Here is a 20,159-nt window from a genome sequence, read left to right as displayed (position 1 = left end):
CCCTGCAGCATTGGACTCTCTCTCTCTCTCCCACGCACGCACGCACGCACGCACGCACACACACAAACACACAAGAAAAGGTTAACTTACACGGGGTTAGGATAACAGGGTAACAAAAGTTTTAGGATAACAAATGGACCTGGAACTTTTTACTTTCAAAAGTGCATCCGATTAATTTTCATTTAAGCATAAATTGTATGTTATTGGGAATTCGTGGTAATATTTAAGAAATAAGTTATGTTGACTGTTTTTTCAGAATTTGATAACTTAATTTTTTTTTACACAAAATCAACAATACTTTTATGGTAGCCTAGCCCAGTGGTTCTCAAACCCTGTGTACCGTGCATCCCTTCGTGCCCCCCCCCCCCCACAAAGAAACATAAGCATTTCCAAAACTTTTTTATTAAATAAAACATATAATATTATACAATGTAGTGTTGTTGGTTAGTAGCCTTATTTTTCTGAGGTTTAATTAGGTTATAATTGTATTTTATAAAAAGTCATTAAACTGGGCTACCCTGGCACCATCATAGGGCCCCCAGTTTGGGAACCACTACCCTAGCCTATTTAATAATCTTAGTGCATGTTAATTCCAATATTTCCTAATACATATATCAGCTGAAGTAGTTGTCCGTATTAAAACAAATGTAAAGAAATGCTGCAAAATATACGTTGTCCGTGTTGGCTGCATTAGCTAATAATAAATTGAACAGTATAAAGTGTTGCCATGATTTCTTTAAAGGGATAGTTCACCCCCCCCCCCCAAAAAAAATCTGTCATCATTTATTCACTCTTACATTATTACAAACCTACATAAATTTCTTTGTTCTGATAAACACGAAAGAAGATATTTTCAGAAATGTTTGTAATTAAACCATTCGGGGACCCCATTCATTTCCATAGTAGAAAAAACAATAGAAGTAAATGGGGTCCACGAATAATTTGAATAAAACCACAAATAAAACATTTCTTAAAATATCTTCCTTTGTGGTCATCAGAACAAAGAAATTTATACAGGTTTGGAACAACATGAGAGTTGGTGAATGATGACAGATTTTTTATTTTTGGGTGAACTATCATCATGGCAACACTTTACAATTTATTATTAGCTAATGCAGCCAACACGAACAACGTATATTTTGTACTATTTATTAACATTTGTTTAATTTAGTTAAAAACGTATTGTTTATTGGTCATTCATGTTAGTTGTACATTTAATAATATGGACAACTACTTCAGGTGATATATGTATTAGGAAATATTGGAATTAACATGCATTTTTTATTTATTTATTGTTTTTTATCATGGCCATCTTGATACCCAAGCTATTTATAAATCTTTTTCATGTTTAAGCCATACTGACCCATACAATTTTAAGATTACACCTTGGCATGTAAACAATCTCCCAATTGTCTGAAAATCTCCTTTGGCTTACAAACACATACTCACGGTTATTAGATGTCCATGGGTGGCACTGTTTCTTTGCAGCCTATGGGGAGCAGAAGAATCAAAGTTTCCAAGAATCCTCACTTTGTGAATGATGTCAGACACGGAGACAGACATTACTCTGCCAGTCAGTCAGCCAAAAGAAAACACAACTTTCACCCAGAAAAGAAAACCACAGAGCACACACTGTATGGTACTCAGCAAAAACAACATGTGCTTGTAATCTAACCTCTTCAGAGAAAATACGCATATGTGCCTGGTTACAGTTGCTGTATATTGTTAAAAATGTATTCCTCTGACAGTGAACTAGCTACTTCTGAAAGCCATCCAGTTTTTCTATAAAAAATGAATGCCTCTCCTAAAATGCTGTAAATGGAACAAAATATGTCACCACCAACTTAGTGTGTGTGCAATACAGATTTACTAAATATTTTAGTTGGTCTTTAGTAGGTATTTTAGTAGATTTTATCCATAGCTATCCTTAGCTCATCAATTTTACCCAAGCCAGCAAGCAGGATTTACTATTTGTTCGCCACACAAAACTACCCACTTGTTACATTTTGGGGTGGTTTCCCAGACAGGAATTAGCTTAAGCAAGGATTGGCCTTAGTATAAATGGAAATATAACTAACAAACATGCCTTTTCTGAAAACATCACTGGCGTGCATTTTGAGGCAATACAAAGAGCACTGATGTATTTTAAGATATGTCAGTGCAAGTTGTTATCAGTTTGGAGAGCTCTTACATTTATTTTAGTCTAGGACTAGTCTTATCCCTGTCCAGGAAACCGCCCTAAAGTGTTTTTCATATTAAACATATTTTGATGATGTCAGTCGTATGCTTATAGTCACTGCTCCAAATATAAATGTATTGTCACAGAGGATTTGAAACCTGCAGAAGTATTTTACATTTATGCTTATTCATTTTGCAGATGCGGTTAATTAAAGTGATGTTCAAATTAGAAAGAATCTTTCCCAAAACCCTGATATTAAATTCTGCCATTGTGGAATTTTATTCAGCAAAAACTAGATATATTTTAATGATAAAAATTATACATGAAAAACTGGGATTAAAGTATTTAAAGGTGTCAGAAAGAATAGAGCAGGTCTGTCTAAAGTTTTGTTTTAGCTGACAAGCTGATCTTGAGAAAATGGGGATGTGTTTCCACTTATAAAGATTTTTCTTTTTATACTTCCACACGGTTGTTTCCCACAAGTCCCACGGGATCCCATGAAAAGCAGAATGCCACCTTTATGTGTCATTTGAGCTTGATTTTTGTGTGTGTGTGTGTGTGTGTGTGTTTAGGTGTGTGTGAATGGTTGTGATGCTTAGCATGCTTTAAGAAAGGTCCAAAGATCAGGTGTGGTTTTTAGTAATATGATATTGTTCAACTTTTATAAAAACTTCAAAATGCATACACACATGCAAGTGTCTATAAAGATTCCATATAAACAAAAAGCATGATGTTTTCAGATGTCATATAATAGCCTGCTCTCGGTTGCACTCACTCGGTGATACAGATCTGGAAATTTAATAAAAAGCCACCCAAAACTTGGCATGGAAGAATAAAGAATGCAAAACTACTAAACTTGTATCATTAGACCCATATGCTTTTACAGAAGAAAATATATTTGTATTTAGTCATTCCCTGGCAGAGACAAAAAGGGAATGAACAATATACCATAAAGGACTAAACCTACCATCTTAACAAACTAAACACAAAACAAGTCTAAATGTAAAATGAAATAAAACGTATAAACAAAATGCATATCTTTAAACAATTCATTATTGGACTTTATTTTTTATCATGAATAATCATATTTATACACAATCAGTATAATATTCTTATGTATGTTTTTGTGCATTTACATATTTTCTACATGTATGTGTGCCTCATTAAATAATCATTTGATCAGCTTTCAAAATCAGTGACTATAAAACAATATTACTTAAAACACCCAGAATGACAAGCTTACTGTCTCAGTTTGACACAGAAGTTGATTTCCACGTGGTACCAAATGAGGTGTGACCATAACAGGTGTTTGCAACTGCTTCGTAAGCTTATTTTCATCTGTAAAACAGTTTCTGAAAGACAGAGGGCGCTTCATTCTTGTCCTTTACATACCATACATAAATTTGATAAACACACATATTTACAGAAGGACAATATGAATGGGCGTAGATAAAATCTGATAACAGACCGGTACCACAGATACATTTTGTAACATCTACCATACTTCTTTTCCAGCGTTGGCAGAAATAACTCATTGTCTGGTGTTGCTTACATGTACTAATTTGACATTTATATTCTGTTAATTTCTCGTTTTTAGCTGTTATTATAACATTTTTTCCCTAAAGTATTCAACAGTTGCGTCTATTTCTGGCCTCCCCTGGTTTCCCGCCTGGCTGACGTCAGCATAAAGTTATTTTCATGAATGGAGGGGGCGGTCACGAGGAGCCGGTGACGTCAGTGCTTGCGGAAGCACAGAGTGGAATGTTGATACATTGTTGTTGTTTTGTAGTTAATTTAGTTCAGGGAAACACTTCGGGTCGATTGCAGGACGCGTACTCCGACCGAGACCGGACTCGAGCCGTCGATCCCAGGACACTTCACTGACATTCTACGCATCCCCGACAAAAATTCCGCGTTCACAAGGTAAAGTGTGCGAGCTTTTCTGGGAGATGTTTTGAAATTCCTGTTGAAATTGCTGATGTTCTCACGGTGACCGATAAGACTTCAGGCTGAACGTAACATTCATGTTATTGATCTAAGTGTAATTTAATACATGTTTCTTTAATATGATACAGTTTAATATTAAACTTCACGTGATATGGAAAAGAAGCATACGCGTTATGTAGTAATCCGCGGAACATTTGATTGTAAAAACATTGTATCGCGCGGACACGTGTTACATTTTTCAACTTGACAACAGGATTACTTCCAACACCGCATCTTGTTTTCTGCTTTTGTATAAATTGCAACTTTTATATGTACACATGTAGCTTACATAAAAAAAGTTTCAATGTTTATTTTTTATTGAAGTTTGATACATTTTAAAGAGGTAACGTAGGCACATCCATGATAGTTGACAGGACACTTTCAAACAAGTAAACCGCGGCGCCTCGTCTTATTTTTAGAGACGTTTAGCAATACGATTTTATCTTTTTTGCGTTTTTTTAAACTGGGGGTAATTTCAAAAGAATTAATATTACGACATGAGGAAAACACGTGGTGTGCATTTGGGAATTCTGGGACAAAGGGCACTGTGTGTGCAGTTAAAGAAACGCCAGGACATCTAACAACTACATTAAAATCCCGACTCATCCCAGCCGCGCGGAAAGAATCAGTTACTCGCGCTCTTTAATCAACATGCGGGTTCACAATAATGTGACGTTATGTCAAATCCTCCGCGCGCGGGGCCGTGAACGCGCACTGTGTTGTGAATACGACCGTGTGTCTCTGTAGAAGGCGCACCTAACCTTATGTCTCTGTGAGAGAGTCCTGGCTGTGAAGTTTTTGTTAGGATACTGCAAAAGTACTTGCATATCAAAATAAAATATTTTAATTATATAGCAAAAGCCTTAATCTTTATTCTCTACCAAACCCTACGATAAATAAGACGTTTTTATTTATGTAATCTTAAGAATACAATACAATAGATTCCTATTGTTTTATGAAAAACACTTAAAAATTACAGGGAATGTAATGTATATTACTTTGTGTTGTGTAGGTGATTAGAAATATTTAAGAAGTGAACAAAGATTTTGTCCACTATATTCTGGCAGGTTAACACTAGAGCTACGCCCTCACAGGAACAATGAGTCATAACTGGATAATGTGATTCATTTCCACAATGGATGATCAAATAACTGTCCTGAACCAATATAAAGTGATAAAACCAAATTAAACCGAAGCCTTTCCATTATTAGAGGAGTCCAAGTTAGTTGTATCCTCAAAGAGAATATGCATTAAATAATATCTGGTATGAAACGTAACCATCTACGGTAACTATTAAAAAGCCCGCCATCCATGTGTGAGGGGCCAGTTTAGACCACTTAGTAAGTTGGCTTTGTTTTTTAAGAGTCAGCAGAAGATCAAGTGTTGATGTTATCTGCTAAATCAGCAGCAGGCTTTGACTTGGAACAGACTGAGGGGTATCGGTTGGAATGCCTGCCAATGCTCAGCCAGTTGCTGGGTCGAAATAAATTTGGGTCTGCATTGATTTTAGTACAAATAACTTCCTCCTGCATGTCTGAGATGATTGATGTGTTCTCTCATGACCTTTGTCCCATGGCTTGGAAAATTTCGAAGGTGGGCAACTTTATCATGCATCTTTATTTATACTGTATGTGGGGTTGTTTGCCCTTGTCTGTGGATTAGTCTGACTCAGATTTGCTGAGGTATCTGTGGTGATAGCCTCCCACAACTAGTACGTTGTCTACTTGCTCCATTTAGAAATCCAGGGGAAGTGCACGCACTGCACTGTCATAAGACACACTCGTGGGATGGTCACTAGTAGGAGCAGGCATTTGTGCCCTGTCACTAAGCAATGCCCTGTGAGTAAACATACTTAGATCAGCAGTGTTGGTGTTTCGCTAGTCACATGTCGCAGTTACATCTGGTTTCCAAAGCTTATCATGGTAGTATCTAGTAACTTGCACATCTAAACATAGCATAATGCAAAATCAATGGCAAAAAAAGCAGCGGCATATTTGGAGAAGTGGAACTGTTACAGTACTCTTTGTGGTTAGAGCAGTGGGTCTTGAAAGTGAATGAGACCGAGGTATTTCGTGAGTTTATGACACAAAATGAAACGACGGGGAACTCCAAACCCGACTCTTGTGACAATCGCGCCTGCTCTGTTCTGTTTAAGCATCACATTTTGACCTAGGTTGTGACAATTTCACTGGTCTTCATGAAGTCTTATTGATTTAAAGTGGTCTCCAAATGGAACATCATGATGTCTTTCTTCTTATAAATAAAATTTCATATTAAAAAGATTACTGTTTTTTAACAGGAAGTCATCATATGTAATGTAAAGAACATTATGTAAAAGAATAACCTTGATATCTTAAATATTGACTAAGAAAGACCATGTCAAAGATTGAAATCAATGTGTAATGAATTTAGCCTATATTTCACAGACAGGGTCACGTATAGTAAAAAAAGCTGTTGTTATTGTTGTATATTGTATAAGCATAAGCCTTAGTAAAAGCTTATGGTGTGTCTGCACCACAAAACTGCACCCTGCCCTTTTTCTACTGCCCTTCGCTGGTTTCTGAAATGTAGAGGAGTGACCTCACCGCACTGTGGTCAGGTCTATGGAAGAGCTGTCTGGTACTTATTTCTCAAGAGCTCATTTGGATGTTTTGATTCTGTGTTGCACAATCCTCATGTCTGTCATGTTTGCTGAAGACTATTAGTTAAACTTTAAATGTTTGATCACGTAAGGGTGGAGTAAGCAAAGCTGGTCTTACATCAGAAATGTGTAAAAATGAGGGGTGGGTGGTCACATTTATTCCAGAATTTTTTTTTTACCTCTGCTTATTAACCACGTTGCAGTTCTTGTCATACGAACTGGATGGGTTTGCCTTTGCTTAGCGCATACTTGACATTCCTCCGAATCCCTGTGTCCCCAGGTGGAAAGCAGCTTCACAGTTATAGCTGCAGTCCGCAGAACGTTCCGGCGGTTCCGCTAACCGTTCCCAAGGTTCCACATACTTTTCCTTCCGCCCCACGGAACAACAGGATTTTCCAGGAAACGTCAGTTCGGGAGGGCGTGATTCCCTACCGATCGTTTTCGCTCTTACCAGTAAACAGCATGACTCACGGCTCTGCTATGCTCTCCATTTCCTTTACATAATATCCCTGTGAAAGAGCCGTTACACTCTGGAATACAGTGGGCCGGGACCAAAGGGGAAGGAGCTCTCCATCTCCCTGTGGAAAAACAGAGCCGAGTCTCTGAACGAAGCTTTCTGTGGCTCACGTAGCCGTGAAGTGGCACGTCTGTTATGTGCTGAGCCCAAACTGTTTAACCAGTGGAGTAAAAGGGGAAAACAAACAACACGGATAACCCTAAACGCAAGAAAGCTCGGCTTTGAAGTGTTGTTTGGCTTTGCACAAGGCCTTGTCTAATTTAACAACTTTACAAGGGGTAAAAACAAGGGAATCTCACATGTGCTAACATGGCAACAGTGGCGTCAAATTCCGTAAGTGGGGAGGTACTTTGTGGGTTGTTTCTCCGAAAGTTTACAATCTCAAGGTTCAAATATGCAGTAACCCTGTCGTATTGCTCAGGGAGCCTAAAAATAACGTCATCCCCTTAAGTGCTAAAGCCTGCAGTACTTAGTAAACATAATTTGTGCGTGCCAGAGGTTTGGTAATGATCCGCCTCCGTTGTTTTATTGGGATCAGATGTTACGTAAGCTATTACTTGTAATGTAAGTGATATGACGCTAAGACTTGTTGTAGTTTGCATCATGGTTTGTAATAAATGGAAAACTTCACAATATTTGGCTGAACAACTTGACAGGACAATCCTTTCCGCTTTACTCAAGATGCCAATTTATTGAATTTACAGCTGATCTGTTTCAGAGTTTCCCAACTCCAGCCCTCACGTATCTCCACCCAGAATGTTTTAGATGTCGTCTTATATAAAACTCTTATCAGCCTCTAAAATATGTGTTTTTGACTTCGTGCGGCGTCGTACAGACTGACAGGTGTATGACATCAAAGTACTGCAAGAGCGGTTTATGATTTCTTGAGTCGCTTTCGCTGCTTTGATTTCATCCGCCTGTCGTTTTTTGCGGCACTGCATGAAGTCAAGCATAAGTAATGTCTCCCTAGTAAACCGACTAACAATCCAATGAGCTGAATCATTATACTGTATATAAGGAGACGTCTAAACATTCTGGGAGGAGGAACACAAGGACTGGAGACTGATCTGTTTTATGAAGGAAGATGTAAAGGTTAATGTAGATACTATGTGTGGGTTTAGCAACATCACCTACATCTCCATGATACCACTGGCATGTCTGAACAGCCTCAGCTGGGGATTACATGAATACTTTCAGTTCTTTATACACTCACACTTTCAATACAGCAGTGTTAATCAGGGATAAAGTTGTGTAAACCAAGCCATGGTAAATGTTTATTCAGTCTGTGAATATGTTTAAGAACTAGGCAGCATTGCCTCAGGCAAAGGTTTGTAGTTTTTCACAGTATTGTTATTGTTGAGGCTTAGCTTGGCCGGATAAAGGAACCTTTACATCTGTCTTATGAGGTAATCATACACACACTTTTTGTTGCTGCATTTTAAAATGTTTTGCTAAATGTACTCCGTCAAGTTGCTTTAAAGTAATCAACATCCTTATGAACGCTTAAGCCCAAGGTATACCTGTGCCATCTGCGTACGTGCGCTGCCCGCGAAACATCATTTTCGTCACCAGAAGGGTCCGCGTTCATCCGCGTGCACTAGTGTTGGGCAATGTGGCAACACTGTCATGACCGCAACCGTCTTAAAACTGATGCCATTAATCCATCCACATCATTAAGTCCAGACGCTCTAAAATTTCCTGCGTGCCAGGGAGTGGGAACAACAAACTCGCAGGTTTTAATCCTTTGTGCGCTAACAACCTCTCTAGTGCAAGTCAATGTCAGAGCCGCGCGTTAGGGATGCACCGATACCACTTTTTTGGAGTACGAGTACTTGCATTTCAGTACTTGCCGATACCGAGTACTTAATAAAAAACATGATTTAAATTTACAGGTAACCGCTTTAGTCATATAATTTCACAAAAAACAAGGGACAAGTTTTCCAGTTTGTTGTAAACTCTGCCTCTTTGGACAACACGAGGCATTAACCCCTTACACGCCGCTCAAACATAGACATTTCTCAGACCGTGGTATCGATCCCTGGTATCGGGGGACTTTTAACAAGTACTTTAGAAAATGTGGTATCGAGGCCGATACCCGATACCAGTATCGGTATCGGTGCATCCCAACCGCGCGTATTACAAGTTCAGGTGCTAGAAGGAGTCCATGCTGCGCGCATTCAGGTCCGAGCAAGAGGCCAAGACGCGAGCATTGAGTCCATGTGCGTGTGAGAAGGAATCTGCATGGACTGCGAGTTGACTGAGCGTTTGTGATTGGAGATCCGAAAATATCCACATTTGTATAACTCTTGTTTAAGACATATTCCGAGCTGCAAATTCTTGGAAAGAAATAAGCCAGAATCTGGGAAGAGATTAAGTGTATTGCTATCAACACTGGAAAAATCTACGGGACAGATATGTGAAGTCCTCTAAAAAACTGAAGGGAAGATCCTGAACGTTGTTTGCAATGCACTAGCATCTTTTCTTCATCTTCTTCTATCCTGATTTTGTGCATGTCCTGTACACGGACGTGACTCTGGGCCATGACCGAAACATTTACAATGCGCATGTGCCAAACTCCGCCAAAGGAAGTATACCCAGCCCTTTATAGTGTTCGTAGTAGACATTTCTTAATTTGTGTCATTGCACTTTTTTACAATTTATCTGTCAGCAAACCTGGTATCACAGGAATGCGTACGACATATTTTACGAAGTGAATTGTACAAAAACGCACATTAATAGTAATAAACAATAAAAAAATCCCACACCTAATTCCAACGTCACAAGGGCGAAAGAAAATCTTACAAAAACGTACAAATGTGGTCATACAAGTTAATGCGAATTAGCCACCTTTTAAAATGCATACGAATTGCCATGAGATTGTGTTGCTTTAAATTTACTGGAGGTTTGTAAAATACATAGTGGTATTTAAAGGCTCCGTGAACTGGAAGTTGCGATTGACTTTACTTCCGTGTTGTTATGTATTTCAGAGTGAAACAAAATAAAATTGCAGGGAAATAGTGGGCGTGGCTTGTTGTGTTTTGCCCGAGCTGTCTAAAGGGGATCGCACACCGGCCGCGCCGTTCTAAAAAAATCGAACACATTGTTTTCTATGAGTATACGCACACCGGTGGCGCCTGTCCGCGCCGCCCAGCTGTGACTCAGGAAGTTGCTCAAATCCCTGTCGCGCAACTCACATAGTTTAACATTAAATAACATCATATTTGTCCCAAATCATTAACGATTAACATTGGCTGCTAACGTATATTTTGCATTTTGAAGTAGACGCTATCTGACAAAGCTCTCGCTATTTAATGTGCACTTCCAGTTTACAATACCTCAGAGTTGTCATAGACGCGACGCGGCGCAACGCTGAGCTGCGCGGCCGGTGTGCGATCCCCTTAACTGACTTCATCTGAGAATATTGTTCGACTTCATGTGGCGCCTCTAGAACTGACAGGCGGATGACGTCAAAGTACCACGAGAGTGAGTCGAAGGGGGGCGGAAGTAAATTTTCACATTTTGATTGAAGTTTATGAGGGCACATGAATAAAAAAATACTTACACGGATACATTGTTTATAGTAAACACTGCAATGTAACATTAAAAAAAATAAGTATGAGCAGTTTTAATTTCATTGTATCTTACATTGCATTTATTAAGTGTTGTTAATTAGATTTTTCTATAAATATGCTATATAAGTAGCATTAAATATAAAGTGAAGTGAATCTGGTTATATTAAGTTGATTGTAGTCATGATGAATGATCTAGTAGTAAGCACATTATGCATAGCTCTGTGAATATAAAGTGGGGCCCCATGCTTTTCTCAGTTTCAGTATGTGTATGGAATGTGGCTTAGTTGTCCACACTTAATACCCTTTCTGTGGCTTTCACAGCCCCCCCCAACATGGATTCATTTTTTTCGTTTAGCTTCAGACTGTCAAACGTTCAACATCAAAGGCAACATTCACTCCAATGACTTGTGCCCAGGAAACCATGAAAACATGGATCTGGCCTTGGAATATTAGGGTTTTCCTCTCTGTGAGGGCAGAGCAGGAAAGAGGGGCCCCTGTCAGTTCACCCCAGTTCTCTGTGCACATGGACAGGGGGACCGTGTACTGGAGGAATTTTAAGGAAGTGTGTTTGTGTGTGTGAGAAAGAGCTGAAAGGCTGGAGGCCCCATGAATGAGAAGGATTTTTTTTTTACTTGATTCCATGGTCCTCCTTGGAAAGAAAGACAGGGTCTCCCCTGTCACAGCCATTTTAAAACCAGTCGTGCTGAGCCAAAAGCTCTTCTTGTCAGGGCTGGCCTTGTGTTGTTTGTCACACAGTTTAAGATAACACATGAGAACAGTTTAGACTCAATATTTAAAGTTGTTTGCATGGACTGGCCAAAAAAAGAAATTCATTCAATGAATTACTTTCTAATGTTGTTACAATAACCAGACATGCATGCTTACAATTAAATACTGTATATTCTTTTGCTATTTTATTTGTGAATGAACATTGCGTAGTTTTCAAGTTTGATTGAAACAAAACTAGTTGAGGGATCGTAAGTGTAGCCCTCACATCAAGGGCCAGATGGTATGAATCAAGTCTTGGGTAATTGTCGTGGTGGTATTTGGTTTCAACTGCTTAGTACTATACTCTTTTGTCCTGTCATAACCAAAACATTTAAACCAGCAACTGATGCACATCCGATGTGGTTTACTAAGGCCGAATCAATTGAATGACTCAAAATTCACCAATCATGCATGGTCAGTGAATCTGCTCACTTGTCGGTGATACTTAATGTAACCATTACCAAAGAATTCCCACTAAAATGAAACGGACACTTAAAATGGCATGCAGAGGGTTTAGGGCCGGATGACTAGAGAGGAGAAATAAGCTGAGCAAGTTGGAACGTGGGCTATCTTAACTACAAAGATATGTGCTCCGAATGGAATGTATTTTTCATTCCGGAATCAAAGATTAAAAGCCCAAAGGAATAATCCTTCACACGAGACAGTTGCAGGTAAAAGTGTAGCTTGCATTAGAGATTCCACAAGTATTTTGCTTTGTAATGAGTTGTTGCTTTTAAATTTCCACTCAAAATTGTGTCACTGGCAACTGAAGGTTTGTGTCAGCATGCTGCGCTAAATATAACAAGCACAGTTAAATAAGGACATGAAATCAGCCAGGAAAGCCGTGTGTAATAGGACCCAGTCTTTCAGTCACAGTTCTAAAGCTGATAAAGAACATTGTCTAAAAGCACAAATATAACAGTGACCGTTTAAGGGAAACTATTCCCGTGTGACAGATTGCCTTCTGGAATGTTCCATTTACTGAACGGCAAAGGCTTGACAACAGCAAAAGTCAACGTTACGTTCTAATTAAAGCTGTACATGTGTGGTCTATACTTTTTATTATGTTTAATGGGAGTAACAATAAAAATATTTTCTTAGTGTTGTGTGTCTTAGTTTCCAATACGGTTATCTGAACATCCTCAAAAGATATATTTACTTAAGTAGCGAGATAATGGAAAAATAAATGGTCTAGAAATAAAAAACAATGTTTTTGCTTACATTGAAAAAGCTGTTTTCCACTGGGGTAAGAAAAATAATATCATTCAATATAATAGTATGATAACAAAATAATTTTTAATCAAAGCCCATTGGAAATATATTTTTTTAAAGCAAAAACATTACAAAAAAATAACAACAACACTATCTTGATATTTCATTTTTTTCTAATATTGCCCATATTTGGTCTTTTTCCGACGCACCTATTACTAACAGTTGTGCGAGGGTGATTGTTGATTGAAGCAAAAACATTGCTAAACTTTTGTTAGATTTCTCTAAAATAAACACGCGAGTGCTTGTGCTACTTTGTGTTTTATGTTTTTAAGGATACAACTGTGTTGAAAAACACAGGAAAGACATAAAGGACAACGTTACGTTTTTACAGTATGCAAGTTAGATAACCTTTAAATCATATCAAACTGAAACAGCGCTAATTGTCTAGTTTGTGTTTCACTTTTGTTTTCTTAGAAAACACTTTTTAGAAACCTATAAAATATATTTTTATTCAAGTATGATATTTTCTATTATAAATATTATTAATATATGTTTTAATGTTGAGTTTTAATGCTACAAAGGGTCTTGCTTTGAGTCTTTGCTAGATTTCATTTTAAAAGCCGTTTCCGTGTGTGCTGAACGTATGAATGAAGCTTGTTTACCATTTTTCTGGTCACGTGACACGTTCTTCCCACACCCATGGGTCTCCATAGCAACAGACTTGAGTAGACTTCACGCGTTCCGATGCTGCTGCTGCTATGGGACGCATGTTGAGTGTGTCTTATGCACCGGCAACGGTTTTTTTATTTGGCAATGGCGGGAGTCTCGACTCCATGAGCTCCAACGTACAGAATGGCTTTTATAAATATAGCGCAGCAGTAAAAATAGCCTGACGTGAACTGCTCGGAGAGATCAGACAAAGCCTCGTGCTGAGTGTTGTTGACCCGCTGCTATTATTGCGCTCTTGTAACCTGGCGTGGTCAACTTCGTGTGCTTTGCATACCGATCGGCGTATGTCAGCAAAGTACCGCGATAGTGATCCGAGAGCTCACCTTCTGACTAGTTCTCACTTTACTTTGATGTCATAGTGCCGGTGGTCTGCTCCCCACCACATAAAGTCGAACACGCCTACAGTCCAGTAAGCTTCAACGTGAGAACAGCCAGTAAACAGCCCGACTCTTGTCTGACTCAGTATCGAAGCGCCCTCTGCATGGCATTTCTAGTAATGTCATTTAACTCAGCAGTTTCATTGCAATGTGCATGGCACACATTGGTTTGGTACAAAATATATTTTTTTGCAAGTGTAACGTTTATAAATCTTATATGCTTTTTCTGTCATTTTCTTTTAGGCAGATTTCTGAGGAAGTCTGAATAGCTGCTTGTATGCAGGGCATGACGACTCATTTTAAAGCGAGCAAACCTTTAAAGGTAAGACTGTGTTCATAAATATAATCTTTATCTCTAAATTTCATGATATTCACATCCAGGGGCCCAGGGCCAACTAGAGAGCCTCAACAAACTTCCAAAGGGGCCTCAAGATGACTTAAAATTATATATATAAAAAAAACGAGAAGCATTAGAATAATTTGGATATTTTTCTAACAAACATAAACCTGTTTATTTATGTCAAGCTCTCGTATACTTGATTTGGTAGAAATTCTGAGGGGGGGGGCTTCAAATGTTGTGGACAATAGGGGGCTTTAAAGTGAAAAAGGTTGAGAACTCCTGTGTTAAAGGGAACATTTCACAAGACTTTTTTAAAATGTCAAATAAATCTTTGGTTTCCCCAGAGTACATATTTGAAGTTTTAGCTCAAAATGCCATATAGATAATTTATTATAGCATGTTAAAAATGCCACTTTGTAGGTGTGAGCAAAAATGTGCCATTTTGGGTGTGTCCTTTTAAATGCAAATGAGCTGATCTCCGGCAGTGTCGCAGTTGGATAGTGCAGATTAAGGGGTGGTATTATCCCCTTCTGACATCACAAAGGGAGTCAAATTTCAATGACCTATTTTTGCACATGCTTGTAGAGAATGGTTTATCAAAACTAATTTACTGGACTGATCTTTTTCACATTTTCTAGGTTAATAGAAGCACTGGGAACCCAATTATAGCACTTAAACATGGAACACAGTCATGAAATGTCCCCTTTAAGACCTTTTCACACAGAGATTACGGAAAATACACGAAAAATGCGCCCGGGATTTGTCCGGGAACGTTTGATTTTTGGTTCATTCACACTGCCAATGATTTTCTGGAATCTGTGCGTGCATTCAAACAAATACCGTAAAGATCCCACAAATACACATGACACATTTTTTTCCACAGCGTCTGTAGTTTGCTAATTAGCCGTGATTTCTCTCTCTAGAAACGCATTTTAGTTTATGACAAGATCATAAGGAACGCGTAATGCGCTGTTTTTTCATGCTGGTGAATGATCTCAGCTTCAGCGCGGATAGTGACAAGCTCCCTGATCTCTGCTTCAGTCTAGTTTGCCATCATTTCTCGTCATGTATGTTGATCTGCGTTTAAATTCCTGTGTCAAAGAATTAAAATGTAACTTCTGGTTGCGATGACATGAGCGTCCTTACTACGCCACGCCCCTTACGGCATTGTTTCTGCTTCTTGTTTCTGCATTTACGGCAATGTTACTAGGTCTCTTAATACGAGTGATCCCAGAACATTTACGGGACGCGTTTGCGCTCACACAGAAGCCCCTCTTACAATTTTACAGAAATTTTCTGGAAGCAAAGTGCTGTGTGAATGAGGTTTTAGATTATTGCATGGTTGTTTGTGTATAATGTTGTTTCACTCTGTTTGCATCGACTTTGATTATATATTTTTGCATTTTCTACCATGCAGCTAAAGAAGGAGGCGGGTGAGAATGCACCGGCACTCAGCGATGACGAGCTGGTGGCCATGTCGGTACGGGAGCTCAACCAGCACCTGCGCGGGTTGACCAAGGAAGACGTGGTTCGACTGAAACAGCGCCGTCGCACGCTAAAGAACCGCGGCTACGCTGCCAGCTGCCGCATCAAGCGCGTCACGCAGAAGGAAGAGCTCGAACGGCAAAAAATAGAGCTGCAACACGAAGTGGACAAGCTGGCCCGTGAAAATGCCAGCATGCGCCTAGAGCTCGAAGCGCTCCGTGCGAAGTACGAGGCCCTGCAATGCTTTGCCAGGACTGTCACACGAGGGCCTCCTGGTAAGGTGGCCACCACAAGCGTCATCACTATTGTTAAATCTGCCAATCACAACCCCAGCTCCGCCCCCTTCTCGGCACATTCGTAGTGATGATTGACGGTGTCCGCCCGGCTCCTGATCTTTGGACCTAGACTGGCCCCTGGTCTACACTGAGAGTCAGTTTAGTGATCAGACAAAAGGGAGGGTGAAGGACTACAACAGGCTGCATCCATTTTTTTTTCTATTTCTCACTCACAAAACACACCCATCCAAAACCTAATCTATATTGTCTGTGCACTGTGCTTTAAACTCCGGCACCGGCAGGGCACACTGGCCGTTTTGTGCGCTTTACTTTAGGCTGAGACTTAGCAGAGATGAGCACTTGTTAAAGTGTGACATAGTACTTGATTTAACCTGCCAGTTTGGGTGCCTGTGGCATATTGCATATATGTCAGAAACTGGATAACAATATATTGTATCATCATAGCACAGGAACATTGCAATATTGATAATGATGAGTCCCGAATAGTAAAATGCATCCTGGTCATGGTCTAAAACCAGGTTCAAGGTTCAGAATGATGATACATGTGCATCAAGAAGCGTTGTATGTTTTTTGATAAATAGAAGGAAATTAACCATCGGAAAATGAGACAATCCTGTCTTAAAGTAAACAGTTTAAACATAGGATTTTCAAATAGGAAAAAGGCACTTATTTTACTGTTGAAATACAGTATAATACTATGAAGCACTTGCAAAGCAGACTGACGTTGTATGTAAATATTCTAGACGGAAAACGCAAAGTGATCAAGTTTTGAGGGCACTTGATGGTGTTTTTAATATTTTTCTTTTTTACGAGAGGTTGATGATAACGTCCGTTATCTTAAAGATATACTGTTTTTTCTGACCTGTCTCTATACGACACCATAAAATGGTAGGTAATCCATATTGGATATAGCGATAACAGGAGCTGTCTTGGCAAATAAATGTTCAATTATAACCTGTATATTACAGAACTGAGACACAGCCTTAAGCTTAAGAAATAACGTCAGATTTAAGCTCCCGAAAATTCCGTCCGATCAGAAAGCATTCCTACTGCTAAGTCACTGAAGGTGCCACTGCCGGTGTTGGTAACCCTGACTAAATGTACGTATATTACATGCAAATATTTTGACACAGACTCTTGGGTAAGAACAATCTTGATGCCTTTTATATCTCCATTTAAACCAGTGCATCATTTCTTTGTTCCAAAAAACCCCTGATCTGTCATAAGAATTAAGATGTCTAAAATCAAGATTGTCTCTTACGTAAGTGGCTATGACTGTTCCACCACAGCAGAAAAAACAAAACATTAAGGGTCTTGTTATTCTCTTAGCACACTTTTTACATGTCCACAAGTGTTATATATATATGACTTTTAATCCCTGATTGCTATCTAGAGCAATGTTTTGCATCAGATTTTATATGTACACAGGACATGAAATACATTCAGTGTGGTGTGACCTGAACTGAGTAGTTTATTGAACTGATTAAGTTTCAAAATGTAAACGACTTCCCGTCGTCATTCTGAGGAAAGACACGCATTCGCCCTGAAATCCCCTCTTTCAATTCCTCTCTGTACATAAACTGGGCACACTATGAGTGTTTACAGTGAATGGTAGCGTTGGCTCGTAGAGAGGCTATTGTGGATTCCTATTTGGGATTTTGAAAGCATATAATTTCAGTATTCATCATTTCTACGGCATTGTTTTTGATCAAACCTCCAGTCAGCATTTCAAACCACGACAAGAACACGTCCTTTTACAGTTATGCATGATGTGCAGTTCTTTTTAAATGTGACCACATATCCTCTTTTGTTGGATGCAATGGGTATATAATTGGAAGTCCTCGCTTACCCTTTAGGCCACAAACGCTTTTAAGAGGAGGTAAAAAGCCCAGAAATTTCCCATTTGTCACACTGTGGCCAAATTTTCTGTTCTGCTTGGTTGCTTACCTTCTTCATTACATAATATTACAATTCTTTGGAATTCTGTTTTTGTTCCCTTGAAAGGAAGTGCTACATATCACTTCTTCTTCTTTTTATGGATGTTGTGCACATTTTCTATTTTCTGTGCAAGAGAATTGTGACAAAATGGCTTATTTTGTGCTTTACACTGACATCTTGTGGTGATCTTGTGGCGTTTCTTTATTTGTTAAAAAGCTGATGACAGACAAGACCCGCTCTCTCTTCTTGGACTATTGAGGCATTGCTGTTTCGCTTTACTGTATTCTGTTTAGCTGCCACCAAAGCCATAACCCATGTATGTGCTTTCTGTTAAATTCACTTCATTTATTCCTTTAATTTATATTATAAATAAAATGACCTCTGGTAGTCAGATCACAATGCCTTAATTCAGACTAATGGAAAGGATGCAAGATGTTGTTACAGTAATGCCAGTGTTAATTTGGCCAGTTTGGAAAGCAATGTAAATTTAATTCTTGAGAAACAATATTAGTATTGAAAGAAGGCATTGCTTGTGTCTTTATACCAATTTCATCATCTCATGGCTTTGACTGAGGCCTGTTGACATTTCTTTATTTCTAAACAGTACAGTGTGATAAACGTTCCTCCTAATACAGTTGGATGGTAAAGGTGGTCTCTAAAGTGGGTACTTTTTCTGTCTTTTATTCTTTGTATGCTGTATGTGGCCTTTTGGGCTGAATAGGATAAATTATTCTATATTTTACACATGAATATATATATATATATAAATATATTTTTCAAAGTATATGCGCTCAGTCAGTCCTTAAAAGCTATCTACCATGAACGCACATAGGAATGTTAACCGATGCTCTTTAAAACACACTTGCCTATAAAAAGTCTCCATGACATATAAAGTATGCTGCTCCAAATTATTACTTTATATTTGTCAATGTTAAGATGAAACTGTAAGGTATTGGGGGAAGTAGTACTCATGTTGGTTGTAGTTAAAATAGTGCCTTTAACATTGAGCTTGTCGTCTTTTAAGTACTGTATGAATGGGCGTGGTTGTTTTGTTTAACCTAATTTCCATATGCGACCACGTTTGCCTGTTTGATAGGCCTCTTAGCTGTAATTGTAAATATGGACAACATCAAAAGGCAGCGAAACACATAGGGTTGGATTCATCGTATTCGTGATTCACATTAATCTGCTCGTACTACATTGAACTTTGATATTTATTTTGATTTTTTTTTTAAACGTCTAAATTATTTTTATTTACATTTTCTTTTGTTTTCTTTTAAATGAACTACCCTCATGTACAAATAAAATCATTCTGTTTTTTTCCATTCTGGCTGAATATAAGGTGGTAAATTATTCCTGTACAAAGTCTGCAGTGTTTGTTTTGTACTTTTAAATAAAGCTTTTTCTCATGTAATCTCGTTTCATTCATAAATCATTTTTAAACAAGGTTTAATAAACAAACTAGTGATGCAAACTAGCATTTTTTCCACAGATACCGATAGATGATTTTCAGACTGATATCTGCCGATACCGATAGTTTGGTGGTTATATTACAGAGCACCACTGGTCCGATGCATGATATTACAGTTCCTTTGGTGTGTAAGTGTGTATTAGTACATGTTAAAGGAATATTCCATTTTCTTAAAAGAAAAATCCAGATAATTTACTCACCACCATGTCATCCAAAATGTTGATGTCTTTCTTTGTTCAGTCGAGAAGAAATTATGTTTTTTGAGGAAAACATTGCAGGATTTTTCTCATTTTAATGGACTTTAATAGAGCCCAACATTTAATACTTAACTCAACACTGAACAGTTTTTTTTCAACGGAGTTTCAAAGGTCTATAAACGATCCCAAATGAGGCTTTAGGGTCTTATCTAGCGAAACGATTGTCATTTTTGACAAAAAAAAAATGCTCTCTTAAACCACAACTTTTCGTCTAGGTCTGATCCAGCGCAACCTAACATAAATGCGTAGTGACGTAGGGAGGTCACGTGTTACATATATAAAACGCACATTTGCGGACCATTGTAAACAATAAACTGACACAAAGACATTAATTAGTATCCACATACAACAACGTCGGAACGGTCCTCTTTCACCACATTTGTAAACACTG

At 38.5% G+C, this 20,159-nt stretch overlaps 1 protein-coding gene across 2 annotated transcripts; it reads left to right on the top strand.

Moving 5' to 3' along the window:
- The first annotated feature begins 3,916 nt into the window (after positions 1-3,916).
- mafk (v-maf avian musculoaponeurotic fibrosarcoma oncogene homolog K) lies at positions 3,917-19,454 on the top strand. Of its 2 annotated transcripts, none has more exons than XM_065260516.2 (3): positions 3,917-4,102; positions 14,229-14,303; positions 15,739-19,454. In XM_065260516.2, exons 2-3 carry the CDS (start codon positions 14,259-14,261, stop codon positions 16,165-16,167), a joined length of 474 nt encoding a protein of 157 aa, XP_065116588.1. In that variant the 5' UTR covers positions 3,917-4,102; positions 14,229-14,258; the 3' UTR covers positions 16,168-19,454. The 2 variants fall into 2 exon arrangements, with proteins under 2 accessions (XP_065116588.1, XP_065116580.1); XM_065260508.2 differs by having other exon boundaries at positions 3,919-4,102; positions 14,225-14,303.
- The last annotated feature ends 705 nt before the right edge of the window (positions 19,455-20,159 follow it).

This window comes from Paramisgurnus dabryanus, chromosome 3 (genome assembly GCF_030506205.2).
Source record: "Paramisgurnus dabryanus chromosome 3, PD_genome_1.1, whole genome shotgun sequence".
NCBI lineage: Eukaryota > Metazoa > Chordata > Actinopteri > Cypriniformes > Cobitidae > Paramisgurnus > Paramisgurnus dabryanus.
This window is presented reverse-complemented; position numbering and strand designations above follow the sequence as displayed.

What these genes read in the sequence shown, in the direction of transcription:
- mafk (XM_065260516.2), top strand. Translation starts at nt 14,259, where the DNA reads ATGCAGGGCATGACGACTCATTTTAAAGCGAGCAAACCTTTAAAG. An exon ending in AAGCGAGCAAACCTTTAAAG is followed by an intron (nt 14,304 to 15,738) that starts GTAAGACTGTGT and finishes TCTACCATGCAG; the next exon opens with CTAAAGAAGGAGGCGGGTGA.